At 44.4% G+C, this 24,870-nt stretch overlaps 1 protein-coding gene across 1 annotated transcript in view; it reads left to right on the top strand.

Annotated features, from left to right (window-relative positions):
- Positions 1 to 6,196: 6,196 nt before the first annotated feature.
- LOC131572855 (coiled-coil domain-containing protein 3-like) overlaps positions 6,197 to 24,870 on the top strand; it is a gene marked incomplete at its 5' end in the record, with an annotated part of 35,661 nt that continues 16,987 nt past the window's right edge. The window contains 2 exons of the mRNA XM_058826253.1: positions 6,197 to 6,594; positions 7,591 to 7,765. Of these exons, the coding sequence (XP_058682236.1) occupies positions 6,197 to 6,594; positions 7,591 to 7,765 (573 nt within the window). The remainder of the gene's footprint in view (positions 6,595 to 7,590; positions 7,766 to 24,870) is intronic.

Raw genomic sequence — 24,870 nt, 5'->3', positions numbered from 1 at the left:
AGGGCAAGTTTTACTTTGCCAATACAATTTTTTCTTCAGGAGTGACAAATGAAAATTGTTCCATACTTGTGTAATGCTGGCTAGCAGAATAAATGTGGTTCTTGGATAAAAGAGCAGAAAACCAAATAGATGTGGTGATGCTGCTCTCTCCCTGGCTCTTTGGAGGCTAGGCTTGATTATTGAATTATAAATGCCAAAACTGGGTGAGAATTTCTAATAAGAGGAGTTTTTTTTTTCACATAGCAGATAACAGCATGGCATGAACCTGTGGATGGAATCTGAAGCCAGGGAGATCCAGAAGGAGAAAAAGTATAAGATTTTAGCACTGGGACAACTGACCAAGGGATGACGTATCTTCTCTCTACCACCTGAGATTTTAAAGTGAGAGTTGTGTGTCTTCCACTTCCCTCTAAATTCAGTAATGATCATGACACAGGAGTCCCTGGGTGACATCATCAGTGTGAACAGATTAGAGTTTCCTAGCAGTCCCTCTGCCTTCAAAACCTCTGATGCTTAAAAAGTGCATTTACCTGAGCCAGGGTTCACCCCAGGGACAGGGAAATTATGTGTCTTTATTCCTTTCTCCCCAGCTGTGGGAATGCTCTGTTTGGATGTCTTTCCCACCGCCGGTTGTGTCAGTGGTGTGTTATGCAGATGTGTGTCTACTGGGAGCTACGTTCAGACAGCACATTTACACTGATTTATGAACAGACTTATGAGTGGAGCAACTTCTGGCCTCTCCTGACTTGGGCTGGAATCAGCTTGTATGTTGTTGCTATTCTTGTTCTTGGACCTGTAGTCACAGCTCACGATCCAGATGCTGCAGAAATGTGGAGCCAAGGAAGTCCTTGCCTCAGAGCTCTTCTGTAAACAGAGGGTGGAGGAGGTAGGTAGCCAAGGGAATCCAGGGAAAAGATGGGAGGTGAACATGCTCAGTCATGATGAGCTGGAAGAGGACTGGCTGTGGCAATAAGTTGGATAAACAGTGGTGGGCCAAGGCTGGATCTGCTCAGGAAAAGATGCTGCAGGATTCCAGGTATGAGGCAAAAAAGCATCTTTGTTTTGTGAGTGGCAGGAAAGGGAGAATGTCTGGGAGAGGCTACAGGGAAAGTGTCGACCTTGAGAATACAGAGGGAAGTCTAAAGTGAAGATGTCATCCAGGTTGTAAGTCCAAGTGGTAGATAAGAGAAAAACAGTTCCCCTTTAGACACAATGGATCTGAGATGAGGACCAGATGTCCTCAGATGTCAGGGAACCAGGCTAAGGTAGGAGCTAACAGGACAGAGGTCCAGATCCAAAGGAAACTGCATTTGAATTGGTGAGGTTTGTCAGAGATCAGGGAAAGGGAAAGGAGAGCAGGATTCAGTGACCATAGTGAGGGCAGAATGGAAAAGGGGGATTGGTTTCAAACTAAGAGTAGGTTTATATTAGCTATTAGGAAGAAACTCTTTACTGAGAGGTGATGAGGCACTGGAACAGGTTGCCCAGAGAAGTTGTGGATGCCCCATCCCTGAGCAGCGTCAGTGTTCAGTGTCAGGCTGGATGGGATTTTGAACAACTTGGTATAGTGTAAGGTGTTCCTGCCCATGACAGGGAGGTTGGAACTAGGGAATCTTTTAAGGTCCCTTCCAACCCAACCCATTCTATGATTCTGTCTAGATGGACAGGGGAAAAGGTAAAGGCCAAAAGAGACAAGAAAGATACAGTGAAGGTATAACCAAAGACCTCCATCTATACCAACTACCTCATCCTTCTAATCACTTTTCCATTTGAATTCTCATTGATTCTACAGAAAGTCTTTTTACTGCTGTGCATAAAATAAATCTTTCCAAACTCTTTGAGACAACAGTGTATTCCCAGCTGATCCCCAAAGACAGGTCCAGTTTCTTCAATGTTGTGATTACTCTTCAAAAGAAAAAACATGAAGAACTATGGCCAAGGAATGTGGTTTTTTTTTTTTTATAGGAATCAGCCAGCCTAGTGTTGGTACAAAAATAGTTAACTACAATGGACCAAATGTCACACTATGAGAAGAATGACTCAAATTAGAGAAGCATAGATAGAAGAAACTAATAAAAACATCTCTTCCTGTGGGGACACTAGCACAGCCAAATACTCATCTTTGTAGGTTACCCAATTTAAAGAGTGGTGGGATGGGGGAAAAAAATCTGAGTTTGATATTTTGTACCCTGGACTACAAAGGAATCAGTGCAGATATATAAATAAAAGACAGCTGAGCTGAGGTTTCAGATCACCTATACCCACCAGAAAGGCAGGCAGACTGAGCACCATGCTCTCCAGTTTGATACCAGGACTAACACTCAACTCAGTCAATACTTTAGAGGCAAAGAGAGCAGAACAATGTTTTAATAAAAGGTTTCAATCATCCACATTGCCACAGAAACAGCAAAGAAAATTACATAGCCCAGGGAGAGAAACCTTTGATTTAAATATCTGTAAAAATGTGTGGAAAAAAATTGAAGAGCTCCTGCCTGGGAAAATCATGAGCCTGTCTCAAAGTCTAGAAGACTATCTAAGCAGAGGAAGTGAATGAATAACTGTGGCACATGCATGAGTGGCTGAAAGTGCAGCCTGAGCAGTAATTGGCTCTATTGGTGCTCCTCTGATTAGCTGGTTTTGGCTACAGCACTTGTCAGACCCATGCTGAGTTCACAGTACAAAATATTCACACTGCACTGAAGAATGTCTCAGATCAGCCGGTGGATCCCTGCAGAGAAACAGCAAACACAGATCTGAAAGATGTGGTCTCCAGGGAGGGCTTTAAATCCTTACTTCATGTCACTAATTCCTCATTATCTAGAGCTGGAAGAGAAAGGACTCCTGGAACAGATTCAGATGCTCCTGTTACTTTTCACTACTTCAGAAATGAAGGAAGAGAGAAGAAAATTGATGATGCTTCTGTGGAGTGAAATTTAAGAACAAAATCACTGAATGTAGGTGGTTTGAACTTTTTATCAAAATATCCATCTGAAAGCTGCTAATGAACTGAAACAGCAAAGGGATTAGCTTGTTGGTATGGTCAGGAAAGGTTACACACTGATGAATCTCCAGAGAGACTCCTGACAGGGAGAGGTCTCAGCTGGAGACATGTCACAGAGGGCACAGGAGAAGATGAGTCACCTCATGTCCTTACAGTGACAGTGGCACAACATCAGCAAACATGAATGGAAGACACCAAGGAAATCAGGCATTTCCAAGGGAGAGGTATTTTTATGTGCAGACTTGCACACCTACTGTGTCTGCTCCAGAGTTATGGCTAGAGCCCCCTTCATCTCATCCAGCTCTGAAATCAACTCCATGGATGCCTGCTATATCCTCAAAATGCTGACATGACCACTCTGCAGAATGACAGAGAAATTCCACAGAACATTAATTATTTGCATCCACACTCTGGTGATCACCACCAAAAAGCAATTTGGAGAGCATCAGCCAGCATCAGAGTATGCCAGCAAATGCTGTTGTGCTTTCTGAGCTGGCTCACTGATTCAAACACTCTGGTCAAATACAAGCAGTTTAGGCTATTAATAGTAGCATTAAGGAAAGACTTCCATATTTTGCTTGTGAGCTGCCTGTCCTTTCTCACCCTGTCTTCCCTCCCAGCTAAATTATGTTATATGGTAGCTAAATGAAATGTGAGGAACAGCAGAACAGATCACAGCTTAGATCAGATATTTCCAAGGTGGCTTGAGGACAGTTGACCATTACTTACTTGCAACACACAGTAAACAGAGATGAAGGTTAAATGTGAGGCTTTACTAGCCAGAAGATATCAATCTTTTATGTATACACAGAGGAAATAGCAACTGCATTTCACACAAGCTGAGAATTTAGTTCCCAGGACAAAACCACCCAACCTATGGTTTTAAACATCTCTTCAGATTCTTAGAGCTCTGCCTCCAGAGCAATGGCACTGAAGTCATAAACACTCGCATGTTGCTGCCCACACTGAACACAAGATTTGTGTGGCTGAAGCTGCCAGGCTCTGACACCAGTCATAACACTTGGAAAGACATGGACAGACATGGAGAGAATGTCTTGGATGGGCTGAATGTCTCTCCCACCCCTTGCAGCACTTCTCTATTCTTTGCCAGTATTTCAAGATACCATTTCTCAACAGAAACCTGAGGTTCATATCAAAGCCTCCATTTACACTGGATTGCACAAAATGCCTCCAAAACTGCCTCAGCTTTATCTGAAGTCAACATCAGCCTTAATTCTTTGTTTTACTCTTTATTCTTTATTTATTTATCTAAAACCTACTGAAAGAGCCTCTGAAACCTTGTGTACCAGTTTTGTCCCTTCAGGTTCCAAAGCAAAAAGCAGTTTTTCATAATAGTTAACGTTAAAGAAATACTGAGCCTGTTGGTCTTTTAGGATTTCTTGAGGGTATTTTCTTTAAAAAATTCAAAATTGTCCTTTAAACTTTTTCCTGAAAGTTGAAAGCAATTTGTTGACCTTTGAGAAACAGAGGAAAAATTTAGAAAAACTCTATCTACCATTCTGAATTTTTTTTAGGGAAAAAAGTCAAAATCTGTTTCTCTTAGCAAGAACCAACTTTGCTGTTCATGCATAAAGCTATGATGAAATATATTGTAGCATCTTGCCATCATGAAATATGAATACTACTTTGTTAAACTCTTCAGCACACAGATGAGACTGATGACCAGAGGAAGTCACTTGTCACTGAAGATGTTTTGTCTCACTATTATGAAGTTGACTCATCAATATTCAACTGATGATTCATTATTTTGCATATTATTTCAAACCTCAGCCCTACACAAGGATCCTCCTATATCAGGTGCAGCATGAGCATAGAACAAAGAGCACCTTCTGCTTCCAAGAGCTCCTAGTCCTTGTAGAGGGCTGGAGAGGCAGATGGAGACAGATGGAGGGTGAGACTAAAGGAACCAACCAGGACATGCTGACAGACTTCAAGTAACCTTTACAGCCAGGGAGAGATTTAACTGTGACTGTGCCTCTATGATACTCATACAAAAAATAAAGCTCCAAAAGATTTTAAGCATGCCCATTCCTGACTATTTTTCCAAGTAAGATCAGATGTGGGAAAAGGAGAATACTGAAATAAAAAGAGGTTGTTGGAGGCTATGAGTGGTGCAAGGCCCCCAGGGATCCTTGGGAGAAGCTCCACAGCAGTTTGTATGTGGGGAGAGGGTCAGTCTTTGAGCTATCTGCCAAAAAGCTGGAGAAGCCCTAAGCTGCATCAGACTGTTCTAGGACGAAGCAGTGGGAAGTAAAAATGTATTGAAACCTGGTCTTTTAGTTTTACCTTGCTCATCAGATGTATTTTGGAAAATGAATGCAGGCTGCCAGGAAGATCTGGTCTCTTACACTTGCAAGTTTTTCTCCAGCCTCATTTGAAGTGGGAGAAGTGGATGACTAGAGTTACAGGTTTCTACACAAACACATCTTAAGTTTCCCAGGATTTTCTTTCCCAGCGGAGCTGTGCACAGCCGCCTGCTCCACTGGAACCCTTGCACTTCTAAAACCCTACGCGCCACACCTTCACCTTCCAAAGCCCTGGGTGCCACCAAGTGCTCACCCCGGGCCCGGAGAGTGTTTGGCAGCAGCTGCCCTCACCCCGGACTGTGCCTGCCTTTCCTATCTCTGCTCTTCTACATCTTCCCTCTTTGCAGTCTCCGTCCTGTCCACCTCTTCCCTTTGCATTCCTCCTCTTTGCAACTCTGCCTTTGCATCCCTCCCCTTTGTATCCCTCCCTTTTCACCTCCCCCTTTGCACCTCTCTCACATACATCCCTCCCCTTTGCCTCTCTGCCCCCTTCTCATCTCTGCCTTTTCCCATCCCTCCCCTTTACATCTCTACTCCTCGCATCTCTGCCCCGGTACATCCCCTGCCCCTCTGCATCTTCGCCCCCTCGCCCCCTTGTCTGCTCGGCTCTCAGCCCTCTGGGCATCTGCCCCTGGCTCCCTCCACTCCTCCCTCCCTCCCTCCCTCCCCTTTGCACCCCCAGCCCTTCCCATCTCCCCCTCGCTGCCTCCCTGCGCTCTCGCCCATCCCCGGTCCCCCGCAGCCTCCGGGGCAGCCCGCAGCCCCTCTGGGCCGTCCTGCCCCCGCTCCAACCCCCCTGACCCCCGGCCCGGAGCCGTCCGTGATGTCGCCTCTGCCGGTGCCGGTGCCGGTGCCGGTGCCGGTGCCGGTGCCGGTGCCGGTGCTGGTGCTGGGGCTGCTGCTGGTGCTGGGGGGCCGGGCGGGCGGCGGGGGGGGCTGTCAGCTGCCGGCAGAGTGGCGGCCGCTCAGCGAGGGCTGCCGGGCCGAGCTGGCCGCGATCATCGTGTACGCGCGGGTGCTGGCGCTGCACCCCGACCCCTACGGCGCCTACAACTACCTGCCCTGGCAGAGGGGACCCCCCGGTGGCCCCCAGCAGGGAGCCGGGGACCTCTTTTACTCGGCCGAGATCGAGCTGCTGTGCGACCAGGCGTGGGGCAGCATGCTGGAGGTGCCCGCCGGCTCCCGCCTCAACCTCACCGGCCTCGGCTACTTCTCCTGCCACTCGCACACCGTCATGCAGGGCTACGCTTATTTCTTCTTCCTCCGGTGAGTCCGGGGTAGGGGGGTCCGGGGAGGGATTGGGATGTCGCATCCCGGCTCCGGGGCATCTCTGCGGGCGGGGGATGCGCGCCCGCTCCTGCCCGCAGGGCTCGCTCCGTCCCGCTGCCGCGCTCCGCGCAGCGCCTTCTGCTTAGCGCTGCCACTCGCAGTTTCATAGGGAAAGAAAAACCCGAAACGCCAAACTCCCATAGTATTCCAGCGCTGTCGGCCAGCACATGCACAGGGAGCTGCTGTTGAGTAGCTCGCGAGTGCTGCTGCTTTTGTTTTTACGGCGGGACGGTCACAGAGCTGGAGAGAAGCCAGCGCCTGTTTGCCGAAGTTTGGCATGGGAGTTTAAAACCCATTCCCAAATACTCACCCGATAGCTTTCCATTGACTCTCCCGAGTCCCAGCCAAACCCTGACTTTGGGCTCATCGAAAGAATAAGAAAATAAACCACAATGTGGGAACAGAGCCATCACCATGACCTTTTAATTCAGGAGCATTTGCGAAATACTGCTCAGTGGCTTGTTTTGAAATACTTGGTATATCCTTACACTGGGTGCATAACAAAACTAATTTTGATGCTGTCTAGGGCTTAGTCTGCAGCAACATCTTTAAACACATTTTATTGACACAAGTTATTTATTGACTGCTTGAAGGAGTACTTAAACTCTGGGCTTAAGGGCAAAGTGATGCAAATTCAGTAGAAACTTTGGCCCAAAATACAGATTTGCCTCCTTCACCCCTTCCTTGGGGTTTCACAGGTGTCTGCAGGGTGGAAGGAGCCTGTTTGGTCCCTACTGCTGCTGCCTGATCCCGTCCTTGTGGTGGAAATAGTCATTTTGGTGACTTATGTGCTAGGAGAGCTGAGAGCCACTTGCTGGCTAAAAGTCTGTGTGACTTTTTGTTGAGCCACACTGAAGCATGACGGGTGACTTCTGCAGGAGAGAGAGTGCTGTTCATTCTCACAGTGGGCTGCGCTTGCAATCTGTGTTCCAGAATGGATGAGAACTACATTCTTCTGCCACATGGAGTCAACTTCCAGGAGGCAATTTTCCCTGATACCCAGGAGAATAGAAGGATGTTTGCCAGCCTTTTCCAGTTTTCAAACTGCTCGCAGGCACAGCATGTGCTGAGTTTCTCCAGTGACTGGGAGATTCAAGAGGACAACCGGGTAAGGGATTCATTTGCTTTCCAGTCCTTGTTTTCAAAGTGAGCACAAGCATTTCCATGTCCTTTGTGGACATATATATATGAATGCAGAGCAGTAGGTCCCTGATTTTCCCGTTCCTTGGGTAGTATCACTAGCAAAGTAACACACTGGTGAGGAAATATTAAACTGTTTTCAAAGTTGACCTCCATGTTAACCTCTTTAGCTTCCAGTGGATTTGAGCAAAGCTCGATATCAACTTGTTCATGAGCAATAGGTTGAAAATAGTATTACTTGTGATCCTGTCCTCCCCCACCCAGATCATTCCTGGGTTTGCTATCTCTAGACTTCATTTTTTAATTTCAGCTGAAATGTTCAGGAGCAGATCTTTGCTCTTGAACCCCTGTGTTCATCTCATGTAGCAAGAGCAGTGCCTGGACCATGATAGACTGTAAGGGATTATTCTTGCCTGACTCCACATAACAGCATAAACATCTACTGAACTAATCGCCCTGAGCTGCCTTTGTAGCAGCTGGGGAAAAATAGACTCTTGAGGGCATGTTTTATGTGAGTGATGAGGGTAGAGTTCCTTTGAGTGATGCCAGCACTTACTTCTGAACAAGACAGATGAAATGTGTCTTTCTCCTTTCAAGGAAGGCCACAGAAAGCAGTTCACCCTCTTGGCAATCCTCCCTTAAGAACGTATGTAAAGTCCAAAGAGGCCCACTGTCGGAGATTTCTGAGCCCCTTTATGGGATTGTAGTGTGTGTAATAAATGCAGGATTTTAATAAATGCTTATTTGGCAGAAAGGAACAACCTGTTGTCATGTGTGTGCATGTTCTGGATGTGCATATACTTTTGAAAAAGTGGAACTTGGAAAGCTGGTTTAGTGCCAAACCTTGTTTTGTGAGGCTGGTGGTTTCCCCTGGTAGCTGAGAACATTTTAAGCACTTCTGTAGGTCAGGATGGACAGGACAGGTATCATCACTTGTGTCTTCGGTGGATTCACCTGAGGTGTGATATTTATATGTGACAGCAGATGTATGAGTGGCTTGTTTGGGAGATGGATGCAGGGAATTCAGTAACTGGCTGAACCTTTTCCTTTCACCACCTGGCCAAATGCCAGCATACACAGTTTGAGCTGCTGTGTGGCCATCTGGCCAGTGACACAGCTCCTCTCCTTGGGATGCCCCATGAGCAAGTGTTTTCTTGCTACTGATATTTTGGGGAGGGAGTGTGGAATGGTGCTGTTCAAATATATGTGAGGGGACAGCAGCAGAAATTGATGTTTAAGAGGAAATTAATTATCCTACAATTAAATTGCAGAGCTGTAACCCTGTCTGGGCAAGAAGGGGGAGGTGGAGAGCTCTGGTCCCAGCCCTGCCTCCTCTCTCCCCCCTCCCCTGCTCCCCAGTTGTCCCTCGTTGCCACAAGCAACATACTTGGCAAGTAAAGGTGCTGCTGCTGCCAAATACACGGATTTTTGTCCAGGGTAGCAAAGTGGCATTGAGGGACCACCAGATCCAACTGCTAGTGTCTGCTTCTGATGCCTCTGCAATGTTTATTTCATCATGCTGAGCTAAATGCAGGGGATCTTGATGGGCTGGTGCTTGTTTATGCCAGCAGTGAATCTCACTGGTCAGCTTTAATGGAAATCAGCAGGCAGAAACCCCCAGGGTAAGTTGGGACAACCCTCAGCATATGTATCAAAAGTGCATTTCAGCTGTTGCACTCTTTGACCCACGCAGCTGGGAGCAGACTGGGGGGGATTAGGGCTGCTGGTCCCACAGACAGGGGCTCGGGGCTCTACATGCTTCAACCCCCACCCGTCAAGTGAACAAATTCAGCACAACTGATGGACACTTTGTTTCGCCTTCATAATGAAAAGTAAAAGCTTCCTCTGCACCAGTTAAAAATAGTTGGGGCTGACTGTGCTCCCATTCAGCTCCTGCATCTGTGTTTGCCCAGCCGAGCGCCTGCTCCCGGCGCCTGTGTCCCCCAGCCTGGGAAAGGGATGACATTTCTGGCTGCTGCAATATTAGAACTTTGTTCCTCAGCTCTTCCCAGGTACAGCTCTCTTTAGTGTTTCCCTTCTTTCTCTGCCTTGTTACATGTAGTGGTGGCTTTCCCAATTGTCACCATGTCTTCTCACATCCCGTCACAGGGTGAACAATTTGTTTCCAAATATGCTCAGCTGAGCTGCCCCATGCTGACTCCTAAACTGCAATGTGTGGTGTGTGCCAGCTTCATGGCACAGACAGTGAACATAACTCAGAGCATTATTCTTGAAGTTTTCGAAAAATAACAAATATAATAACAAAATAAATGTTTGGGAGCCTGGGTACATCCAAAGCAGGGGTTCTGTGATGGTGTCAAGTTGGGAAGAGCTTGGACAGAGAATGAAGGTTGTCTGATGAGGCTTATACTATAGTGAGGAGTCAGGGATCTCACTAGCTGCCATGTACTGATATAAATTGTTGCTTAAAATACATCATGGATGTTTTGTGCAGTCAGAGAGGAGAGGTGAGGAGAGATAGTCAGAGCAGAAGGCAGTTGGGATGAATGTCTCATTCCAGTTCATAGGTAGGGTCCTGCCTCCAGGTGTTGGAACAGCTGCATGCAGGGACAGCTTAGAAAGTAGTAGGCCAGAGGAGGTTTGGAATAAAGGAGTCATGAAATTTTCTTTTTACAGCCAAATCTCATACTCTAGAAGTCTTTTGGAATCCTGCTCTTTACATATTTCTGGGGTGGACACTTTAAGGGAGATTTTGGTGCTAGAAGTATGTGCAATTGCAATGATGATTTGTATTTGCAGCTCTGGCATGCTCAGCCAGAAAATCCCATTATGGATGAATGTCTTTGCCTTATGTCACTCTACTCCAAGCAAAAGGTCCCTTCTGCAGGGTGTGCTTAAGCTGGCCATGGGGCAGGTGACCCAAAAGTGACCACTGACATTGTCTTCCTGCTTGACCTCTTCTGTCTGCAGTGCTCCTTGCATGAAGGCAGCCTTGTCTGGGCTGCCCAAGGGGTTAAACTAGGGAAACTGACAGCCTTTTCCTCCTTCCAGCAAGTGTGTCTGGTGATGCAAAAGAGAGCAAAGAGATGTGCAGGAACTTTTTCATGCACTGGGATGTGCCACCTGCCTTTTCCATCACTGTAAAATGCTTTCAGCTTTTGGAAAGCCCCATGGCATGTGATGAAAAGAGGTCAGACCCAAGGCACATCTCATTGAGTATAATACTTCCCTCATCCTGGGCCTGCTGCTTTTGCTGTAAGCTAATTCCAGCTGCATTTTTAAGCCCCTTGCAATCTGGGCTAAGAGCCAAATACTGCTTTCCATAGTTTTCCAATAACCCCACAATCTCATAAATTCACTTAGGCGCTTGTTCTGGCCGTTTCAGAGTGCAATGATAGCTCCTGCTGTTATTTCTTTAGGCACTTGCATTTTGGCCTCTGTGTTTGCAGAGGCAAATACTAATGTGGCTTCATCTTGACTTTTTCATCTTGTCTCAGCTCCTTAGTGATGTTTGCAGGTCTCTTGCTTTAATCCATCTTGTTATTACAGAGATTTCCACAAGCTTGTTTCTAAAACCAAGGGGTGATGCAGTACATTGTGTTTGAAATCTAGCCCCCTTGCAGAGTTTCACCATTTTAGTGCAAATATAGGAGCTGTAATTTCTCCTCCTGGCCTTCTGCAGGGTTGTGTGATCTCATAAAGAGGACCTTGTTGCTTTGTTTGCACACAAGGGATTGCACAAGAAGCGACTTGAGGTCTGGTGTCAGTAAGGACTGTAGAAATCTCTAGCAGCACTTGTATTTATTATTCAGAGGGGCTTGAACTGGTTTTGTCAACAGGTTGGTAAGGAAATTTGTTCTTTTGGCCTCCCCCATTATCTGTGCAGGAGAGCTGCAAAATGACCCCATGCACACCACAACAAGGGACTGGCCCAATTGTGAGCAACAGCAAGAGCACTGAGATAAAGCTCATGGAAATTAAGGAGTCTGATAACTTCAATTGAGCTCAGAGATTGCAGGAGGAGACTGTACCTTTTATTAAGCCTGTCTCCCTGCATTGACTCAAGCAGCAGACCCACAACCATGCTGTTACCTCAATTGATTTAGATGAATGGACTTGTCTTCTGAGAGACCACCAGAGCTTTTTCTGGGTAATAATAGAGCTTTCATGAGAGTAGTCAGTGTCCCAAATAAAAAGCAAGGTAATTAGTGGGGTAGCCTGTCAGTCTACAAGCATCTGTTTAGCATCTTTGGGTTTGGATCTTCTCTGGTGGCACCATGGCTGCTGTAACAGACTAATGACCTGACTGGGACACCTGGAAGACTTTGGAGCAGCAGAAAAGCTAGCTAGATAAGAAAAGCAATGTAATTGCATAAATGGCCTTGCCATTACTGTGCAAAGCAAAAATTAAATTAAATTACATTCTTCCTCTGTGGAAGTAGAGGACAGAGTTTCAGAATTATTTGTATTTTAGCAACTCCTGTGTGCATGTACTGGGACCCACTGAGTTGGGTGAATCCCTGAGTCCATCTGCAGGCAGCAGCACATCTGCTGGTCCCAGCCTGTCTCTTCCCTGATGCTCTCAACCAGGTCAATGCTAGAGGGTCTCCATCACTGACACTTCACGGCACCACAAGGGGACAAGCCACAGAGAAATAGCCGCTTGTACTAAAGCTCTTTGCCTACTAGAGAAGAGCTTGTTCACATGATGTTTGCTATGGGGACTTGTTTTCATCCATCTCTCAGATAACATGCCCCCAGAGATGATGAAGAAAGAGGGAAAGTTGGGGAAGTCCCCATAATTTTTCAGGCCAGCCTGATTTTGGAAGTGATTAAATAGTATCATGTCCTGAGAGAGCCTCAGCTGCCTTGGATGCATGGGCCAGAGGTCTTCCTGTGGTAGCTGTGATGGACATTGCTGATGCCGAAAGTGACTCTGCTCTGTGAGTCTTGCAAATCCTGGCTACTAGGAAAAACAAGCTGAAAACTGTGCTATCCAGGATAATTAATGTTATCCACAAAATTAAAATGAAAAAGTAGTATTTTTTTCTCTTATTAAAGTTAAGAGCTTCTGTGCTTGCAGAGTTCCCTCTCTGCTCTGAGTTCTGGGAGACGAATTTAAAGACTGGAGAATGCTGGTCATGGAGTCCAGAGTCAGCAGTCTTAGGAGAAGAAGCAGTCTGAAAAAGAGCAGGTAGCATCTGGGCTTGGTGGAGACAGTTCTCTTTAATTCCCATGTCCCAAGTTTTTGTGTTTGCTTGTTGTATGATCTACATTAGACATTCTCCCTTCTCTGGTCTTAAGACACGAGGGAAATATAAAATAATCTCAGTTAAAAACAGTGCTACATGGCAAGGGAAGTACAAAAAGACCTCAAAATAGAATTAAAGTGAAGTCCAGTATCTGGAGGTTTGAAAATCTTCTTTTAAATGTGGTTTCTTGCCCTGGCATTGGTTAAAGAAGTTGTTTCTCCATGAGCCTAATAGCATGATAGAAAATGCCATCACTTCTGGATTGTTTTGGTAGTGATTTACAGTGCTTTTGTCTTCCTCCTAGAAACCCACCCAGGGCATATCCCCTCCCTATGATCTGTGTTTAATTTGAGTACATGTAAGCAATATCAGATGAAATGGAGAACTGCTGACGAGTGTCTGGGGCAAGGGAAGACCACGAGACAATTGATACATTTGGGTAACATCCCCAGGAGCCTTTTGGCACAGAAATTGCATTGATTCTTTTCTGAATTTTCACACCCAGGCTGTGATAGAGGACTCTTAGAGTTCTGATTGGCATATCCCTATCAGTTTTCTATTTTTCCACATGCATACAGGCTGATAAAATGCAGAGTAAAAGAGCACAAAGGAATACATAATAACATATCCACAGAATGTTTCTATAGAGTGTGGTCTTTATCATATTTTTAACACCCAGTAGGTGATCTGAGCAGTGCTTCCCAGGAGAAAAATAAGGTGATTTCTCTGGTTTTCAGTTGTTTATTAGAGGCACATTGTTTCTGTTGGGGGTAGGTTGAATGGTTTTCATACACAATGCAGGGGGCATGATGCGGCATAACGGAGCCTTGGATTTGATATCATTTGTGAACAGACAGAATTTAGGATTGAAAATGGAGCTTTTCCCCACCCATCTGAACTCTGGTCCCCATGGCAGCCGTGCTGGCGAGGAAGTGCCGAGGTGAGACCCCCACTCAGCACCCTCCTGGTACCAACAGGGGAGCCCCAATGTGTGCCACAGCTGCTGGTGAACGTGTCTGGACCAACTTGCTGCCTATCAGGCAATGTAGACTAGTCCAGAGCACAGCTCTCTCTGACTGTGTCTCAGGCACATCCAAGTACATAATATCCTTAAAAATATCCAGTTTCCAGCTTGCCAAGCAAGGAAATGCCAAAACAACCAGGGGTATGTGTGTGTGTGTGTGTGTGTGTGTGTGTGTGTATGTACTGCTGCCTCCTCAAAGGGTGAAGCAGCAATCCTTCCAGGAATTGGCAGGGAAAGGAGACCCACATGGCTTCAGGCTGCTTTTAATTATCCAGAGTCACATTTTAATGAAGTTCTGCCAAACACTCTAAATCATTCCATATTTTGTGGCACAAGGCTATCTACTGCTGTACTTGAACTTGGTGGCCAAGTTCAACTTGACATCTGACCCCAGCCCACAAGACACCTTTCAGGTTCTTCATTTGGCTGGTGGCCACAGAGACAGTTGATAGTTGTAGGCTGAGCTCTGCATGTTGAGAGACACAAAGGTGGGGCTGAAGAGACCTAGTTGTCCCTCCTCTGTTTCACATCCAAGGCTGTCTGCAGGGATGCCATACCCTTGGGCTTTCCAGCCCAGACATAGTTGAGAGACTTGCAGTGATGGATTTGGGCTGCTGGACACAAATCCTGCTGCAGTGCTTTCTTAGCTGGATGGAGAGCTTTTTTGGGAGCCCCTGACCTTTGGAAGCCTCTTAGCCAAGGGCAAAGGCACTGTGTAGGTAGGAGAAGTGGTCATGAGCTTTCACTGAGCTGGTCATGTTCCCTCTGTGCTAACACAGAAGTGGCTGAGGGGGCTGATACCTCCTTCAGAGGGGGCGGTGGGAAGGTTGAAGCCCACCCTGAGCATCCATATCTGAAGGTGGGCTGACAATTGCAGCATTGTAGTGAGCAGTGGCCCTCTCATCCACCCCCTCTAGAGATGACACTGTCATGGGAAAAGTGGCAACTAGAAGATGTGAAGAGGCTGACTTCAGTCCACTGTCTCCTTCCCTGTGTGTGAGTGATACCTCTGCTTTCCTGCCCTCCTGTTCACAGCCTTCCCAGAGTGGGAAAGTGAGAAGGGACATCCCACCACATGTAGACTGTGAAAGATGAAGGGAGAGGTACAGGGAAAGGGTTGGTGGGGATCTGGACTGTGAAATTGAGTGGTGCTGGGCAATGGATGCTTGAGAGAGCTTGTGTTCACAGCCAAATCCCCTTCCTCGACAGAGATTTGTGTACTCAAGGTGCTCCTCAGATACCTGGGACATGTTCTCCAAGGAAAAGAGTTGAGGCCAGTGTTCTTAAGGTGGATGTATCATCTTACTAACCCTAGGCAAAACAGAATGTGCCGTCCAAAGAAGCAGATCATGGGGTTTTGGGGGTTGTTTTTTTTGTTTAATTATGATTATGATTATGAATATTTATTAACTATTAAGTATCAATTATAAATATATTATTATTAATACTAATACTAATACTAATTTTTGGTGTTTTGTTTTGTTTTTTTTTAATCCAGTCATGCTTACAAATCATACTTGTCCCATGACATTTCAGTCTCAGAGGGTGAAGGTACTGACTTTGCCTGGGAGCCACTGAAAGATGATTTGATGCTCAAATCTTAGTCCTGGCATCCTGATCACAGTAACACACTGTGGCTATTCCAGGGCTTTTGATTGGGTTGGGAGCAGGAGGGGAAAGCAAACATTATAGCTGGCTGCACATGGCTCTCCACCTGTTTGGATTTTCTTAGACCTTTCCTAGAGCCAACTCTTGGGGAATGCATTCAGAATGAGTCTCAGGCGAGTTTTCTGGAACAAGATCTGCCAAAATTAATGATGGAAGTACACACGTTATGTGTTGTTCAACCCAGTTATGCAAGCCACCATGCCCTTCTGTAAATCTGTGAGTCTATAGATGAGTTGTGTGGTTTTTGTGTGCAAATTGATACTTTGTGTTGGTCAGCAGGTGGAAAGGATGATTCATGTAGTTCAGTAGTGTTGCACCAGGATCTCTCTTTGATGAATGTGATGCTCCTACAGGCACTGTGGGCAGACCTGTCCTTTGGTTTAGTTGCTGGATCCAGTTGACCTTGAATCAGGGAAAGTATTTTCTTTCAAATCCTCTTTCTCTCCTGACCCACCTGTGAGATAGATACAGAAAAAGATGGAGCAAAACATTTATTAAAATCAACGGCCACCAAAATCCAGCTGGCAGCTGGCAGACAGGACACCTGTGATGCTGTCTGTAACCAGATCAGCCATTGTGGCTTGAAGGGAGATCTTTTAATTTGGGACATATCTTCTCCCAGCCCATGCATTTTGATGTTTAGTTTCACAAATGACAAGCCAAGTTGGCTCTGAGGCAGCAGGAGTTCAAGTCCCTAATGGAAGCTGCAGATGGAACCTTTTAAACTGGTCCTGCCTCTACCAGCCAAGTACCTTTCCAAATTCCCCTGGAGAAGCGTCCTTGCCCTGTTGTGCTCAGCCAGGAGCAGCCATGTGGTGCCAGGCTTGGCTTGGCTGCTGGCCCTGGCAGCACTCAGCCCCTTGCAGCAGCTAATATGAAGTGACAAACCTGGTTTCAAGGGACTGGGAACATACGGTTTTGGTGGACCAATTGCAGCTGATTTCTGCACAAATCATTGCAGGTGCCTCTGGCAGCTGATGCAGTGACTCCCTCCTCTTGCTGCCCCAGTCTGTCAACTTTTTTTGGAACAAGGCTGCTGCAACTGTTAGTCAAGTTATCTGTAAAAGGAATGACAGCAGGAGAAAATACACTGAGGGAGAAGCAAGTTTCCATGACACTGTAAAATACAAAAAGAAAATAATATGACTAAGGTCTAAATTTCTGCCCAAAAAATTTATGAGCAAGCAAGGAAAAACAGTATTTCCTGAGATCTGAAAGCACTTAATGGACTTTTTCTGCAGTATTTTTGCATTTCTTAGATCAGTAAGGAACCAGTAGCAACTGCAAGGGGGAATGTTGGTGCAATTTTTATATTGAGACAAGATGTGAGACTAAAATGCAAGCTGATATTTACATCCTCTATCCTCAAACTGACCTATCTTCTTCACTATGCAGGGGCAGCAGGAGAACTCTCCATTCTGCAGAGGTAAAAGCAAGGCAGGTGTGTTGGGCTCTGTGTCCCAGTCCAGTGGAGACAATTCTTTTTGATCCCAGATTCCTGCCCTCTGGGATTAGAAACAACTGTCTGAACTATTTTTTTGCTGGTAAACTTATTTGTTGAAATCCTGTGCCCTTCACCTCCCATGATTTCCAGCCTTATTGCACAGGTAGTGCTGTACTTTGAGTAGGGAGTTTTTTTCAGCTGGGTGACACATGAGAAGCTGGGGTTTGGTTGTTTATGCTCAAAAAGAGCATGTTGGTGGTATGAAGTCTGGCTTCCTTCTTCAGGTGAATAGTATCTCATATCCTCTTCATTTCCTCAAAATGCAATGAGTTTATTGCCTTCATTTGTCTTTGCTGTACACTCATTTCAGAGCACAATTGTCTGTTTGGCTTTCTTCATGTGTTTCCAGAGCCTTTAAACAGGGTACAAACACAAATATGTTCTTCTGGATGTTGTTTATTAGATTTTTTTATTGTGGAAAATGAGTTAATTGCTTAACTGGATGGTGGCTGGGGAGTGAAAGGAGGGAAAGTCAAAGTGGAGGAACAGCTTGTATTGACAATGGCTCAAGATAGGAATGGAAATTCAGATGCTTTAAGTCCTGATTTCTCTTACATGGGGGAAGAAGGATATCCTGTTTCAGAGCCTTTGAAGCAAAAACACAGCAGCCACATCCACTCAAAATGTTCCATTTTGTTGCAGAGTGGGGAAGCTGTTTTCCACCTTTAAAGCAGCATCCTTATGTGTGGATGATGAGCAGTAATGAGGAAGGGGCTTAGTCACAGTAATCATAGGGCACCTTTGCCACATGCTCATACTTTTTAAAAGAGTTCTGAGTTCTGGGTTGGCTGGGAGAGAGTTTATTTATGATCTATAAATGTTGTCTTTAGTGAGAATATCTATGTACATGGCTTATCTAGGGGGAAAGAAACTTACTTAGTCTGTAAGTACCTCTGCTGGAGAGTTGTCTGTGAGTAGAGACAAAGCAAAAATAACAATGTAAATGAGAGGAAATTAAAATAACTCATGGAAATAGTAAATGAAGAAATAACCCACCAAAATGTGTGACCCACTGATGTGGTAAAATCTCCATTATTTACAAAGCTTGGGTCAAGCTGTGAGATTTAGGTGGGTCAGAAGAAGTCATTCCTCTCTGCTGTCTGCTTCTGGAGGAAGAGTCATTGCATGGCTCATGACATGGCTCTGGGAGGGGCTGTATAGGCTTTTAGAGCACCCTGTCCCTGTCCTGTTACTCTTGAAACTGGATGTCTGTGCTGCTCTCCTTGGAGAGGGTTTATTTCCCCCACTCTGAGCAGCTTCAGAAGGAACCAGGTAGCATCCAAAGCCCACCTCCATCAGCTGGATTAAAAAAGACAACCTGGAGTGAATATTTTTAAAAATCACTTCTAAGTTCTCTGTGCCATGCTCGACATGAGTGCTGGTGTTGTGGAAGCCTCTCAGGATTGGAAACAAACACTTAAAGAAGACTCTACAGAGGGGTTGTTACTACCATCAATGATTTGGTTTTTGTCCTTTTATACATTTTAAGTTCAGGCACGTTTTGTTTGGGTTGAGTGAACACTTCACAATCTGTCCCTTGAAATCCTAATGGAGCCTGTGTTTTCTTAAGCCTTGGTTTCAAAGGACAGAGGAACAAATGTGAGTCTTGATTCTTTTCCCAAAGGTGTAGAATCATCGATTAAATGTGTCCTGGAAATAATACTTTGTGCTCAAATCATGCCTGCTGTAATAAAAATGGCTCAAAACCACATCCAGTGACAAAATCCTCTCATATTTAACCCATATCTGAAAGCACCTGAACTACTGATGGGAAATGTCCTGGTGCTTCCAAATCAGCGGCACAGTGGAGCCACTGGAATGCATCTTGTCCTTACAGACAGTCATTGCTCATGAAACACATTACAGATGTTGAGGATATGAAGGAGCAGACACTTTCCATCAAAGCATCAGGACAGAGAAGGGCTAAAAACAAAATCCCAGACTGGATGCATTTGCCTGCCTGTTCTGTGTCCGGACATCAGGATTGACCTCTGGTTCCTGCTCATTGTCAGAAATGTCTGAAGCAGGAGAAGCCTCCTGTGGTCTCTGCTAACGAAGTGGTGTTTATCACGCTCTGGTAATTGCATTTGCTATGGTATTTACAGCATTTCCTATGTTTTGAAATGGAGAAATCTCAGGCTTGCCCAGGGCTCATTGTGTACTGTAATCTGCTCCTAAACCCACACATATCTTTAAACATTAACTTACACATGGCAGTGTCCTGGGGCGGCCTCAACCCCACAGCTATCGAGCTGGGAATGTGGCTACTGAAGTGTTGATGTTTGCTCTCAATATTTATCAGACACAGTATCCTTCCTCTTTTCCAGGTCCTAGGATTTTTCTTTTTCTTTTTCTTTTTCTTTTTCTTTTTCTTTTTCTTTTTCTTTTTCTTTTTCTTTTTCTTTTCTTTTTCTTTTTCTTTTTCTTTTCCTTTTCCTTTTCCTTTTCCTTTTCCTTTTCCTTTTCCTTTTCCTTTTCCTTTTCCTTTTCCTTTTCCTTTTTTCCTTTTCCTTTTCCTTTTCCTTTTCCTTTTCCTTTTCCTTTTCCTTTTCCTTTTCCTTTTCCTTTTCCTTTTCCTTTTCCTTTTCCTTTTCCTTTTCCTTTTCCTTTTCCTTTTCCTTTTCCTTTTTCCTTTTTCCTTTTTCCTTTTCCTTTTCCTTTTCCTTTTCCTTTTCCTTTTCCTTTTCCTTTTCCTTTTCCTTTTCCTTTTCCTTTTCCTTTTCCTTTTCCTTTTCCTTTTCCTTTTCCTTTTCCTTTTCCTTTTCCTTTTCCTTTTTCCTTTTTCCTTTTTCCTTTTTTCCTTTTTCCTTTTCCTTCCCTTGCAGTTTCATCTGCAGTCAGTATTCCTGACATCGCTAAAGCAGCACAGGGATTTGGAAATCCTTGCCCAGCACAATATGGGAGTAGAAAGATCTCCTAATGTTGCACCCAGATGTTTTCAGATTCTGCTGGCTTTCAGGGCAAAAACAATATATCAGTTGCAGGAACAGAGGTCATTTGAGCTCACATTGTGGTCTGGCCTTGGCCACATATGAACTTATTTGTGTCTAAAAGGGACTGACATGGTCCTGGGCCATTTATGCCACAACACCTTGACCACGACTGTGGCTCTGTCTTACTGGCTTCTTTTCCTGGATATAGCAGTTCCAGTTTAGATTCAGTGGATGAGGAAAAGTCCAGAACTTGAATCAAGCACTGCAGCATTCCTGGAGTCCTCCTTCTGTATCTGTTGCTGTGTGGAGCAGGTGGCTTGAATTTGGCTGGAGCTTATGATGCATTTTGGAGTCTTTATCTTCTAGCTTATAAAACCTTTTGGATAAAATTTGCTGAATGCATGAAGGATGTAGAGTTTTGTTTTGTGAATTTAAATCCAATCTTCTAAATTGTTTAAAGCAATTCCTTGTGTTTTGAAATTCTGAAACCTCTGTCTCCCCTTTTTTTAAGGCCTGTGGTCAATCACAAACTGGTTTAGGAAATGGTGCAAAATGTGTAAAATAAATAAAAAACACTTTAAAAATAATGTTAGGAAAAGAAAAAAAAAAAAAAAAAAAAAGAGAGGACACATATGTTGTCAATACCAAAAGGGAACATTGTCTCTGACACAGAAAGCCTTTAACTCTAAAGCTTGCAGAATAACTGGAATAATCTTTCTAATGCAGTCAACATTATTGGAGCAGTCATGAGGCTATTTGAATTAATTCAACATTTATTTTAGAGCTTTTTCTGCTTGAACTTCAAGTATACACTGTAGATGTGACTCTGGACATATTTCTCCTATGCATTTAATGATAAATATTCTGGCTTTGGATTGTCTTCTTGACTGGGTGTATTTAAGTATTAGCTGAATGGAGTTAAGGAGCTTGTCTACTTCAGTATTGATCTTACAATGTGAGGAAAGATTGAATTTCATTGCATACAACATGTATGTTGTATGTAATTCTTACAACAACTAGAGTGCTTCAGCCAGCAGTGGAGTGGGGTACAAGAGTCCCTTTGTTAGGTGCTTTATTGTCAGAAGTCCTGAACTGGTGCAAAATGGCAGTTTTCTGAGGAAGTAAAGTAAAAGGCTGTCAGCATTCTCCCATGTCCCAACCCCAAGACCCACAGTATGCCAAGAGATACCTAAGTCAGGTATCAATGGAAGCATACAGGAAGAGAGTTCTAGCTGACGCTCTCCCATTCTTCGGTGTTTTCAGGTAAAGAAGTCTCTGTGGTGAAGTGATTTCTATATATTTGTTTCTATAGATTCAATGACATCCAGTCAATTTAGCTCTCACAAAGCTGTCCAGCTTTTTCTTGAGAATCACAACTTTTTGATTGCCTTCAACCTGTTTCCTACTTTATTATCTGATACTCCCAGTTCTTCTGCTGGAAGATGTTATCAGTCTATATTGTCCCTTCATAGCATTCATGGTTGTGTAGACCTTTATCTTCCACCCTCTCACAGGACTCAAAATTACAGACCAAGCTTAATGTCTGAGCCTCGGAGAAGGTTGTTCCTCCCCTATTCTGGATAGGAATCAGGTACCACTAACACTCTGCAATGCAAGTTCTTGAGAAAAGAACAAGTAAAACCCCTTCCCTGGCTGTCTGAGACCTCCCACTGCTATTGCCACAGGGAAATTTCAAAGTTTTGCCTAGACTGTTGGAAGTGCCAACAGGGAAAGCAAATATTTGTGTGTAAGACTTAACCCCAAGAAGATTAAATGCAGATGAATGTCAATAGTGCCAGCAACCTGTGAGAGAAAGTGAAAACTGAGAAGGATGTAAAAAAAAGAGCATGGTAAGGAAAAAAAAAAAAAAGAGAGAGAGAGAGAAAAAGAAAGAATAAAATGCAAAACAGATTAGAAGCAAATCAGGGAGAAGGAAAATTTCAATGGGACTTTTTGCTTTCCCAAAAAGGGTAACATGAGGACCAGCAAGACAAGAACTGCAACAGGGGCTCATCACTGTTAGCAGGTTGAGAAGTTCCAGGGGTGAGCACGAAGTAGGGAGGGGATAAAAATGAGGGATGCAGCTTGATGGGATGCTACATGGACATTAGATGCCTTTAGAAATTGGGATGTGAATATCTTGCATGGTCTTTAGTTCCTACCTCTTCAGTTCTGGAAGTTAATTGCTAGCTGGGGAAATGGTGATCCGTGGGAAGAGGTTTGGTTTTGTGAAGCTTGGCCCATGTTCTGTGGGAGGAGAGCTGTACTGTTTGGAAAGCATCCATCTCAGGAAAATCATAAGTGGTAGGACTGTCTAGACTAGTCTGGAAGGCGTGAACAAATAACCAGAGTAAAACTGAAGAAGAAGAGAAAAAGGTTTGATTCCTCACCTAGAATTAAATTAGGATGTCAGGAAGAAAAATGGCTCAATGCAAGCAGAAGATGTTCTTAACTGGCTTTACTCTAAGGTTAACAAGGAGAGGAAGTTAGACATGCTCATCTTTGGATTCATGTGTTACTGCTGGAAGCGGGTGGGGAGATGCGTGATAGGAATGCTACAATTAATTATTATAAATCTCTTTGTAACTACTGTGTGGGCAGCGTGCAGGTGTGTGTGAGGACCTTGGCAGCCTGACAAAAATGTAATTATTGGTTATGGAGGTAGCAGTGCTCACTCTTTGGCACTTTGTCAATCAGCAGAGTGGTAATTAGCCATTGCTAGAGGCCACTGTGTTTCTCTGAAGAGGAAAGTAGAACCTCCTCAAACACCTGGATGTGGTCTGGGTGAGAGCACAGGGGGGAAGTGTGTCTTACCTGGGAGACTGCAATTACAGCAAGGATTTCCTGACTCAGAAATCAAACCGGAACTATTCTGCCTTAAATATTTTTCTTTTTTGACCTGCAGCTTGAAACTGCGTCCATATAACCCAACCTAAATATAGTGGGGTTTTAAAGTGAAGATCATTAATCTTTAGTTTGCCAGGGGTCATGATGGATTTTCTATCACTGAAAAATAGGCTGGATCTCTTTTCTAGGAAAGATATGCACCTGCTGAGGTCATTTGGCGAGCAAAAGGAATGACTTCCAACAATTTTATACAGGAAGTCTGATACAATCTGGTTTAAAGAGAATTGATTTTTTTTTCCCCTCATTGCCTCATATTGGACAGTGGATTATTTCCCAGTTTGTCTGGCAGGAAATATGGGGTTTGGGACTACATGTAATGGAGAATTCAGTGTCCTTGCCCCAAGCCCATTCTTAGGGATTTTCCTCCATGTGGGTCCTAAGAAGTCATGTACAGCTATGTTTACAAAGAAATCTGAACCACAGGAGTGAATAAGAAGCAGCCTTGAGAGCAGGGTCAGAAGCTGTCCAAGGCACCATCTTTCCAATTTCTACTACAGCTGAGGAGTCAGGGTGAGAAAAAGCATTGCTGTATGGAGCCTATTAAAGTTCCCCATCAAATGCAGTAAAACACACTATAGAGCAGCTTTAAAAACAAGGGGAAAACAGGCAAATAGATCTTTGACACAGCAGTGACAGCCAAGAGGAGCTTGTCAGGCCTGGGTTCCTTCAAAGATGTGCACTGTGCCCTTTCACACTCTTAGTGCTGTTTGCTGAAGTATTAAGGAAGTGGGAAGGCATCCAGAAAACTGGTTCAACTCAGCTGACATGGTGGAGTTTGAAAAGGAGCAGGAAGGAGATGTAGATCTACAGCACACTGCTGACCTGCCAGCAGCTGGGGACACAGTGATGCATCATGCTGGTCCTGCTGCTGCAGACTGTGCTTGGAAGTGTCCAGTAGTCGTTGAAAGGGATGATGGAATAACATCTTCACACAGCTGCTACAGGGTCAGGGTTTTTTGGTCCTGATGAAATAAGGAGACAGATTTTTGGGGTAGCCTTCAGGAAGCTCTTGACCCAGCTGGCTATAAGGAGTGAAAGTGCCCCACAATACTGTATTGCCCTGGAAGACATGGACAATCTGTAACAGTGACTTGATTGTAATTTGTCAGAGCTGATCAGAGCTGTGTCCTCTTCCTCTGAGCTTCTGCAAGCTTTGAAGATGCTGTGTGAGAATTCCTTGTGAGCCGTAATGCCTGTAGTGGTAAAACTCATAACAGGGTGAAGATTGAGGAGTGCTCATTTGTGGTTGCTACAGACATTCTTTGTCATGGCCATTACTGTAACTTTACTGTAATTTAACCACATTTGTCAAGTCCAGGCAACCCACAATTATAACCACTGTGTCACCACCCAATATTCAAAACTCAGCTCAGAATCAATGAGTTTATAACTGCATATAACCCCTTCCTGCAATTTAACACCAAGGGGAGCTGGCACAAGAAGACACTTACCTGTCTTCTCAGGTAATGCAGAATTTATTACAGCACCCCTCCCTTTCCTCTTCCCTTTTATGTGGTTTTGTATAGCTCTTACAAACGACAAGTTATACATGGAAAGTAAAGCAATAAATGAGTTTGGAATAGGAAACCACATTCAGAATTTTTTTGGATGAAAGTAGCTTTGTTAGTTTAGAGTATTGGTCTACTTTGAGAAGTGGTAGAGGTGGAACATTGCTTGTGAGATCTTCTTTCATCTGAACTTTGAGGGCTGAGCCCAGTAATTGAATCAACTCATGTTTAAGTTGAATTATCCCTATAATTTTTGTGTTTCTTTATTATTGTTATGTATGCGTCAGTTCTAGTTGACTGAAAAGTTTTTTTAATA

Source organism: Poecile atricapillus, chromosome Z (assembly GCF_030490865.1).
Source record: "Poecile atricapillus isolate bPoeAtr1 chromosome Z, bPoeAtr1.hap1, whole genome shotgun sequence".
Classification (NCBI taxonomy): Eukaryota; Metazoa; Chordata; class Aves; order Passeriformes; family Paridae; genus Poecile; species Poecile atricapillus.
The sequence above is the reverse complement of the archived record's forward strand: the minus strand, read 5'-3'. Positions and strand labels throughout refer to the sequence as shown.